The sequence below is a fragment of the Eucyclogobius newberryi genome, unplaced genomic scaffold (assembly GCF_026437365.1).
Source record: "Eucyclogobius newberryi isolate DKJ021-1_F unplaced genomic scaffold, fEucNew1.0.hap1 SCAF_8, whole genome shotgun sequence".
Classification (NCBI taxonomy): Eukaryota; Metazoa; Chordata; class Actinopteri; order Gobiiformes; family Gobiidae; genus Eucyclogobius; species Eucyclogobius newberryi.
The window spans coordinates 9,247,062-9,257,814 of NW_027316500.1; the positions used below are offsets into that span (position 1 = coordinate 9,247,062).

Below are 10,753 nucleotides of genomic sequence, written 5' to 3' on the forward strand. Positions count from 1 at the left end.
TAAATTACACAAGGGCCAAAAGACGGTGTCAGAGAAAAGCTTTCATAAGGAGCCTGTTGTCTTTACCTCACTCAGTGCTATAACGCTTTTACTGACCACATGAACTCTTGAAGTGAGGCTTTCTTGTACGAACATCTGTACAAATAAATAAGTTTATTATTTATAAGCCATTTCTGTGTCACTTATTACAGTGTTTTATTTGTCAGATTGTGGTAGTGCTTTTTGAACTCTGGTATTTTTTGGCCCATAATGTGACCTGCACTGTGATTCAGTGAGAGACAGACAAAGATGATGGTGTGTGGGCCGGACACCGGTGTGGGCTGGACACATAGAGGAGGCACGCCCCGTCTGCCCCTGCCTGAGAGAGAGAGACACGCAGAGACGAGCGGCTGCGTGCGGGGTGCCTGGAAGCTGTAGGATGAGAACTCTGCATGTTTTATCTCTGGACGTTTTGACATGTAAGTAGAACAAAGCTTTTGAAACTTTATGAATGACGCAAGAGTGCGTCGTAATCTGAATTAACTTTTTTGTGTCATATTTCTCCAGATGCATGCTCTAGGATTGACCTATTTAGATCGAAACGTTGTCAGTTAAATGCAGTTTTGGTTTACAGTTTTTCACAGTTGCTAACACCCAAAAAGCAAAAATTTGGCACAATTTGCACAACCATCATTTCATGTACCAATCGCTCGCCCCAAGTTGGCACTACTTCACACTCCCTTATCTGCATTAGACTCTGACTTTCCTTCTTTACACTCTGACGTCAATTACAAATCACCTTGCTGTCAAAACACTACACACATTTTTTGGTTGTTGCACACAGTTCTCAAGTAAAATCTCAAAGCATCAACCATTAACACACAAATATTCAAAACACTACACACAATGTTCAGTCGTTGAACACACTTCTCAAGTAAAATCCTGCCCACTGCTCCAGGCCATGGAGGAGGCTTGTGGCGACGTCAGTGTGGAGGCCTATTAGGGCTTCATGCGCCACTCAAGGCGATGTCGATGAGGCCCTCTGGCCTGACAGGAACCGGAGGCACGATGGCTCATTTTTTTGTGAGGGGGGGACGGTTTACTGTACTGTACTATACTGTTCTGTGCGTGCAAAAATTACTGTAAACCTTTTTTGGTTGCATATTTTTGCGCTGTTTTATGTTTGACTACAAAAGTTTACAAAAGTTGACCTACAGACATTTTACAAAAGGAGAAATGGCACATTTTCCACATTGTCATTCATATGGTGTGTTCTGTTTCTATAATTGTGTTTTCAGCTTTGCACCTAAGTGTGCTGTAAATGCCTGGTAGTGTGCAGACAAATGCTTAGTTGTGTGCACTCAATGAATGGTATGTGTGTGTCATTTGAAAAAATGGCTGTGTGTACCAAATGAAAACACGAGTTCCATTTTGTGAACAGGTAAGAGATTTGACGGCAAAGAGTCATCTTGCAAAGGTTTTCAGATCTGTGTGTTCAGTTTGAAAAAAGCCATTATTGTTTTGAGAAACGGGTGTTAACAATTGTGAAAAACTGCAAGTGTGCAGACTTGTCTTTATTTACAAACTACATGCTATACTTTTTATGTTTTTATCAGTTTGCTCTCTCAACTAAAAAGCTTTACCTGGAAAAAACAACATTGCCAAATCTACCCCTAAAAACGTTTTGTTATTTAATTTAAGTCCATTGATTTGTATTGGACATTGTAACTTCAAAGGCAGTTTTCTCAAAATGGCATTTCCCCTGTAGGGACATAAAGATCACTTCTTAAAGTAGCACCTATACAAACCAAACATTCCATTTGGATGTTCCAAATAGCAATTTTGACCATTTTACACAAAAAATTGCCTTAGTTTTATATGTGAACATTACATGACAATACACTTTCTTTAATTTATGCCAGTAAATCACACAAGAAGTTTTAAATTGATATATCTAAATTAAATATATTTTCCAAAATAAAACACCAAGGATTAAACTTAGTACACTACAAAAAAACAAAGCTCGAAGAGGACGAGAATCACCACATTTTCAATATTACTCATTGGCTCTCCAACTACAATACATTTACAAATGGACTCACCTAATCTGATATTATATGGCTAGAAATAGAACAATCATTATGCAAATAACTAAATATAGCAGACATCCCATTTCTCACCAAATTAATAAAACGACCTACAAAATACCTACAAATCAAATCATCAGTTATGGAAAAAATAAACACCAGATCAACAAACGTAGAACGCAATATCAGACTTGATTAATATCTTCTCTCCAACATATACAAAATCATTTCAAAGCAATTTCAGACCGTAAACCTTCCCTAAATCTGTAAAAATATCTATCTTATGTCCAACTTACAATTAATACAATAAAAAAACACGTCATAAGCGTTTTTTTTTTTGTTCTTGTTGTCCAACTATTGTTACTGTTTTGTATTTGTAAAAACATTTTTTTTTTAAAACGTTTTTCTACTCAGCTGCAGTGTCTTGCCTTAAAGGCGTAATGGACGATTTTTCGGCGATTTGAGAACTCAGGTGGAAGTGCGCATGCGCCACGAGGAAATAAGACTCAGATTTGGGCCAAAAAAATCGTCCATTACGCCTTTAAATGTATCTAAATGCTTGAGAGAATTATAGTTTGGTCTGTCATTCTTGTGAAATCAAAACCTTTTCATCTCAAAACGTTTGAAACAGACTTTTATTTGTTCAAGGGAGTTCACTACACAGCCACTTAAAACTCTTCAGTTTATCATTTAATAGTATTACTTGACATCTCTTGTTTTCTGTTTATAGCAGATCTACAAAGTCCATCAACAGAATGGGGTTCACCTGTGACCAGTGTGGAAAGACATGGCCCAAAGCTTCCAGACTCAAAATACACTACAGAACTCACACTGGAGAAAAGCCCTACAAGTGTGACCAGTGTGAGAAGAAGTTTTCTACGTCACACGACTTAAACACACACATGAGAGTCCACACTGGAGAAAAGCCATTCAGCTGTGATGTTTGCGAGAAGAAATTTTCACAATCAAGCCACTTACTATCACACATGAGAGTCCACACTGGAGAAAGGCCATTTGAATGTGATCAGTGTGGGAATGCTTTCACTACATCAGGCCAACTCAGACGTCACATGAGTATCCACACGGGAAAAAGGGCCTACAAGTGTGACCAGTGTGAGAAGAAGTTTTCTAGGTCACACGACTTAAACACACACATGAGAGTCCACACTGGAGAAAAGCCATTCAGCTGTGATGTTTGCGAGAAGAAATTTTCACAATCAAGCAACTTACTTTCACACATGAGACTCCACACTGGAGAAAAGCCATTCAGCTGTGATGTTTGCGAGAAGAAATGTTCACAATCAAGCCACTTACTATCACACATGAGAATCCACACTGGAGAAAAGCCATTCAGCTGTGATGTTTGCGAGAAGAAATTTTCACAATCAAGCAACTTACTATCACACATGAGAGTCCACACTGGAGAAAAGCCATTCAGCTGTGATGTTTGCGAGAAGAAATTTTCAGAATCAAGTAGCTTACAATCACACATGAGAGTCCACACTGGAGAAAAGTCATTTGAATGTGATCAGTGTGGGAATGCTTTCGCTACATTAGGCCAACTCAGACGTCACATGAGTATCCACACGGGAAAAAGGGCCTACAAGTGTGACCAGTGTGAGAAGAAGTTTTCTACGTCACACGACTTAAACACACACATGACGGTCCAGACTCGAGAAAAGCCATTCAGCTGTGATGTTTGCGAGAAGAAATTTTCACAATCAAGCAACTTACTTTCACACATGAGAGTCCACACTGGAGAAAAACCATTCAGCTGTGATGTTTGCGAGAAGAAATTTTCACAATCAAGCAACTTACTATCACACATGAGAGTCCACACTGGAGAAAAGCCATTTGAATGTGATCAGTGTGGGAATGCTTTCACTACATCAGGCCAACTCAGACGTCACATGGGTATCCACACGGGAAAAAGGCCCTACAAGTGTGACCAGTGTGAGAAGACATTTTCACAATCATGCAACTTACTTTCACACATGAGAGTCCACACTGGAGAAAAGCCATTCAGCTGTGATGTTTGCGAGAAGAAATTTTCACAATCAAGTAGCTTAGTTAAACACATGAGAGTCCACACTGGAGAAAAGCCATTTGAATGTGATCAGTGTGGGAATGCTTTCACTACATCAAGCCAACTCAGACGTCACATGGGTATCCACACGGGAAAAAGGCCCTACAAGTGTGACCAGTGTGAGAAGGAATTTAGATCATCTGTGGAGCTCTCCATCCACTACCGAACCCACACAGGAGAAAAACCATTCAGCTGTGATGTTTGTGGGAAGAAATTTTCACAATCAAGTAGCTTAGTTAAACACATGAGAGGCCACACTGGAGAAAAGCCATACAAATGTGAATACTGCAGTAAAACTTATAAACAGACATCAGGCCTCACAGTGCACCGTCGGATCCACACTGGAGAGAGATATGTCTGTGAAGTGTGTGGGAAGAGTTTTACATCTGAGCGGAATCATCGGAGACATATTAGAATTTGCCATGATAAAGAGAAAAGCTGCAGTTCTGACCAGGCCAGTTCTAACCAGTCCAGTTCTGCTCATCTGAAGGTGCGTCGTCTTGAACAAACTAAAAGAGACACTTGAGTCTGGATCAAGTGAACCCAAAGTCAGACTCAAAAAGCTGGAGATCAGGCTTCAGAGAGTCCAGACTGAGAAGAAAAGACCAGTGTAGTTCAACAAACTGGGCGTTTGTTAATGTTAGAGTTAGGTTTTTATTTTATTTCATTTACAAATGTTTAGAAAAGATAGTCAGTTAGTTCAATTTTCTATATTTTACACAGGTTATGTTGTTCCCTTCTAAAACATAACTAAAGTTATGTTATTTGTATCCATCATGTATGAGTTTGTTTGTCTTCACATGTCATCACATTATTCTAAACTGTTCAGTGTTTAACATTGAGGTAAATCAGAATTGTTATTCTTTTAACTGTTAAATGTATGTATTGTATATGTTATGTAGATGTTTTATCCTTTTATATATTTACTGTGTAATTACTATACCTTTCCAAAATAAACAAAGTGGCACACAATTGCGTGTTTTTCTGTCAGAAGTAACAGTTTCCTTTAAAAATGTGATTTTTAGGATATGTTGTAATTGTTATATGGCCTTTTGTTGTGGCTCTTGTTTCTTGCCTTTGCAAAATATTACCATAAACAATTGAATTTGACATTTTATGTGTGACATATAAAAGATCCCAATGAAATTTGATTTGTTTGATTTAAATTGAGCAGATAACATAATACAGTTAAAATATATAATATAGTTGTAATATAGCAAGTTGTGGAGTCTAGCCACAAATAGAAATGGTCATGTTTAACATTTTTTAATTCAGGTTTTAGATGCTAAAGTCCACAAAACAGTATGTTACCGGTACATAATATTCAGAACAATTAGATAATTTCTAAAGTGTGGAAAGGCAATTTCTCACTCAAGTGTCCTAATGACACACGAGAGTCCGAACTGGAGAGAAGCTTTACAGATTATTATGTGATAGTTTTATAGCAAAAATCTCACATGACGGTCCAGACTGGAGATCTAACTGAGGTTTGTGGTACATCAAGGGACAAAGGTTTTATTATTTTGTATCATCTTTATTATTTATATTTATTTATTTATTATTACACAAAGAGCTTTCCGAAATGTCGGATATAGCGGAAATTCTTACCTATTTTTTTTCTCTAGCGCGCCACTCTAGCCCAGCTCGTGCGCTGATTGGTCAGAGCGGTGACCGTCTAAATCAAACATAAACTAAACAACGGAACGGTATAAACAGTGTTGTAAACAGTAGTATTGAGGTCGACTTGAAGGAGTTAGAAACAGTGATAGCAAAACCCTGAATATTTTAACTGGGTATATCAACATGATCGTTCGATTAAGGCATAACCCTCTGACCGGTGATGTCTGCATAAGGACCACGGGACATAGTCTTGTGTCCCTGTTTCCTGTTCCTGTTCTTGCTTCTCTGTCTTCTTTGGTGAGGTCATCCACAACCTGTAGATCCTCATGGTGAATTGCATGATGATCTGTCGGGGGTGGTTGCCCAGGCGATGCACAGAATCCAGAATGAAGCCCAATTTCTCCTTCCAGTGTGGGACAATCTTCAGGAGAAGATTTGAAACAAGCTCTCGGGTGTTCTCCTCTTTGTCTTCTTTTAGACCCTTCACTCTTAAGTTCCATCTTCTCTTGTATCTTTCCATCTCTGCTGTTCGACTTTAAACATCTGCTGCCCTTTTCCCCAGTTGTGCGTTCTTCTCTTTAAGATGGGTTACTTCAACTTCAGACTTTTTGTTTTTCTCCTTACAATCTTTAATCTCAGATGAGTTGAACTCCACAGACTTGGCGAGGTTGATAAGGGTCAGCGTGTTATCTTTCAGATCTTTCTTCATGTCTGTTCATGTCTTCCACATTTTGTTTTGTGCTTGAATGTTGGGCACTTTTTGTTTTTGGCCAAACCACAATAAATAAATAAAAAAACAAATAGGGTTAACATTCATGTGCATTTACTGTCATACTCACACGCAAATAATGTCATATTCGTGTGCATACAACTGATAAATAAGAGTTTTTACTCACCATTATTATTAGTATTATTTGTCTCATGCCAGCTATTTTTTATAAAAAAAAAATATATATCTTTATTTTTATTTTCTTCCCTCCATTCCCTATTAAGATATGAGATGACCTGTTTACAGGAGTTTTGTTAATAAGAGTTTTTGTTTTTGTTCATAAGAGTTCTTCTATTAGGTGTGTTTTTTAAAACTTCCTATAAGTTATCTGTCCTTTCCCCTTGTATCTACTGCGTTGTAACACCAAATTTCCCCATGTGTGGACAATAAAAGATTATCGTATCCTTAACCTTAACCTTAACCCCTAACCCTAAGTTTTTGTAGTAGTTGGGGGACTAGACTATGCAATCTATAAATTGAATTATTTAACCACAAAAAAAATGAAGGAGTCAAACCAAAAATCTCCAGTATGGCACGCCGTGGTTCAAACCGCTGAGCCAAATGATCTGGAAATGTTCTGCTGCAAGACAGAGAATATACCTCACATCACAATACAACAAAACCTCAAATCAATATCAAAATATAAATTCTCCAAATAATGTAAATTACATAGAAATTAATGTTAAATAAAATCATATTACACTACAATAACAACCATTTCTAGGTCATAAAATAATTGGAAATCAGTTACATTTAGATTTGAGTTTTAATTTGACCTAAATCTGTGTTGCAACACAGTAGGACAAATAAAGGTTCTTTATTATAGGTTCTCCTATCTAAACAAGATTTGTTTCACTGTGTGTGGGTTAGTCCTGGGCACAACGTACAGCATATAATGATGCCCTTGTTTTTTTTTTTTTCCATTGCAGTGTCTCGTGTACATGTCCACTGTGACGCAGAGCCATAAAAACACAGAATGACCTTTTCTATGGGCGGACACGGCGTAAGTGTATGTGATGGATGAGAGGCAGCTGAGTGAGGATCCTGCCCAGGGGAAAACACACCTCTTTAGCCCCCACTAAAGCTGTCAGTCACAGCCACAGCACTCACCACTACAGCAGACTGAAAGGGCAGCGCTGCAGGAGAGCCAAACTGTACTCATGCTCGTTCTCAAGAGACAGTTTAAATTACCCCACAACAAAACAATGAGTCATGTGTGTGTGTGTATATATGAAATCATTATATAGACATTTGTAAGAAGTTGAACCACTTTAGTTTGTGCGGTGTCAGCTCCGCGGTTCGCCGGCATTTTTCACCATTTCTAATTGAATATACGGTACATTTTCATCTAAAGACTGTTTTGCTCAACTGTGTTCCCAGCTGTGCCCCTGATCTGTCTGTGTCTGTTCAAACTGTGGGTTGTAGCTGCTCGTGCCCATCAGCAACTCGATTTGGAGAGAGAGAACGGAGACACTTGAGTCCTAGTTAGTTTTGAATTGATAAAGCGCTAAACACAGATTATGAATACTGAAGGCTCGCTGTTTAATTACAAAAACAACAGTGTGGCTGCTGCACAAATAGCCTATTGTGTCATTCAGTCCAAACTGCCTGGTCAGGTTGGTGCCCCTTGGCGCATGAGGCACTGTGTGTTTTGTGCGTAATGGGAGCGGTGGCACTGGCTGTAAGCAGTTCCGCCGACGCAAGATGTCAGGAAATGAGCTCCGCAACGGCCGAGTTAACGCTAAGACCAGGGGCAAAATATCAGCTCTTTGTGTCAGGTTCATGAAGTCAGACAGACAGTTTAAACAGGAGGAAAAGAGTGGAGTTGAGTTAAATAAAATAAAAATGTTTAAACACAGTCTCTTTGTTCTCTCAGCAAACACTTCTATTGATGCAACATCCTCTGGAGGGAATCTATGGGTTTGCACAGAGTCAGGAGACTGAGCTAACAAACTGTTTTCTGTTATGTTCATTCTGATGTTTGTTTTGACCGTGTTTCACATTGATTCACTTTGGAAAGGCATTCAGCTGCACTGGTAAACAGTATTTAGAGGAATTTAGTGTTCATACATTTTCTCATAAGCCTGAGGAAAAAAATATGTCTGTTTGCCATAACCCAACCGACCCGGTGTAAAACTAGTCGACTGGGGGGGAAAAAATCAGCATGTTGTCAAAATGACGCCAAATTCTTTTATTTTTCTTATATTTCGCCATTTCGTCGAACGTTCTTTTCTAAAGCGTTGAACAATTTTATAGCGCTGGTCAACTTAACTTTCATTCCAGAGGGCCAACAACGCATTGCACGATGTATATCCGTTAACATTGTCGGTCCTCCATATATTTCTGTATTAAACAGATCACGCTGGAGAGAACTTGTATTTGTAGGGTAACATACTAGTACAAGTACTGTAAGGTTCTGAATGTCCTCCCACTTGTGAAGGAGGGGGGCATTCAAGGTTGATATTGATTAAAGAATTGTTCAAGAATTCAAACATGACACACTGCATAAGTGTGGGTAAGTCTGAATCATATTTTTAAGAGAAGAATGGGGCACCAGCCGGATAATCGGCAATTTTAATAACTAATCAGATATCTAAATTCATTAACTAATTAGAAATTAATTTGCTTGTTGATCTAAAGGTTGGAGAACGTAACCGTGACATTGACCCCTTTTCTGGAAATGAAGGAACACTTTACCAAATGTGGGTTATGAAGATTTAATGACCAAAGAATTAAACAGATAAAGATGAATTAGGAATATGCAAATGAGTCGATAACAGATGGAAAACACTAGACATGAAGGTTCTAGATCTATCTAGTTGTGTGCTAGAGTTAATTCTAAAATGAAATTCAGCCAGCCTGTGAAGTGCATTCATACGAACGGAACCAGAAGCTGTGATCCTGAGGAGACGGGCCTGCGTGGAGTCCAAGGGCCAGCGTGGGGTCCAAGGGCCTGCGTGGGGTCCAAGGGCCAGCGTGGGGTCACGCTGCAGCTCAGTCCACACGCTGGCCAGAGCAGGGCTGCTTTGGAGCTCGGCTCTGACGTTGGCTGGCCAAAGAAGCATTGGATCAGGTTCTGTGATCTGCGTTCTCCTTGGCTCTGAGGCGTTCTCCTTGGCTCTGAGGCGTTCTCCTTGGCTCTGAGGCGTTCCCAAATGAAAAGGCCGTCGTGCTGCTCCACCGATGTGGCTGATCTAAAAGGCTGTGGACTTGTAAAAGTTGCAAAAGGTCCTTGCTTGATTTTGCGTGATGCAGCATCAATCACGTTTTTTAAAAACGGGCACAGGTTTCTTAGTTCCGGGAGGGAACATTAGCTTCTCTTGGAAAAGTCTTTGTCCCATAGCGTAGCATCGCTCACGCTAACTAGGCGCGAGGCCTGCTCCCAAGGCCTCATGGACCTTGCTGGTGGGACCCTGGATGGAGGGTCGAGCTTCGAAAGAAACTCTGAAGGAACTCGCTCTGGAGTTCAGATAGAACTGCTCTGTAACTCCCTGCTCTTTCCTTTTGTCTTTCCTCGCGGGGGGTTTTGGCGCCGTGGCTTCAGCCAATCAGCATGCACGCTGGGGTCAGAGCTGATAAGGAGACGAGATCTGGCTTTAGGCCACAAGAGTTACACAAAAGGTAAAATTGTCCACCACACAGTAAGTTATAAAACAGTTAAAATGACATGTTAAACACGATATCACAATATGTACATGTAAAGTCATCTGGTGGACACATTTTTGCAATCTGATGATTGTCTATTAAAACCACTAAAACCGCATAGTCTTTCAGCGTTTTAGCGTTTGTCTTGGAGAGATCATTACTCTCTGTAATCCAAAAGGAGTCATTTGATGAAAAGTTATTTTCAAAGTTCAGAGCGTCTCTGTTGTCGCTATCACGTCCTCTTTCTTTTGAGGGCCGTAAAACTCCACACGGGCAGCAGATAACAGCCCGCATTCCCGTCACCATGGCAACAGGGGGAGGGCATCTGGATATCCTATATATTTCTTATTTTTGTTGGTTTGCCTCTGTCTGCGCCACTCATTTGGCCACAGCTCACGTCGTTCTGCGTCATGGTGTCAGTTTCATATTAAATTTGACCTGTGCTTTGCATTCTGGGACATGAACACGCCCAGCAGCGTCATCACAACAAACATGGCGGCGCCCGTGTCCCCCGCATGTTCCCCCGCTCTCATTCGCTACCAAAATAATAATATCTATAGATAGAGA

The 10,753-nt window shown here is 39.9% G+C and overlaps 1 protein-coding gene across 1 annotated transcript; it reads left to right on the forward strand.

The window, feature by feature from the left end:
* Positions 1 to 2,781: 2,781 nt before the first annotated feature.
* LOC140351476 (uncharacterized) lies at positions 2,782 to 4,612 on the forward strand (the record flags this gene model as incomplete). Its single annotated transcript, XM_072437325.1, has 1 exon — positions 2,782 to 4,612. A coding segment is annotated over exon 1 (1,791 nt), but the record flags the coding sequence as incomplete, so codon positions are not given.
* Positions 4,613 to 10,753: the final 6,141 nt, after the last annotated feature.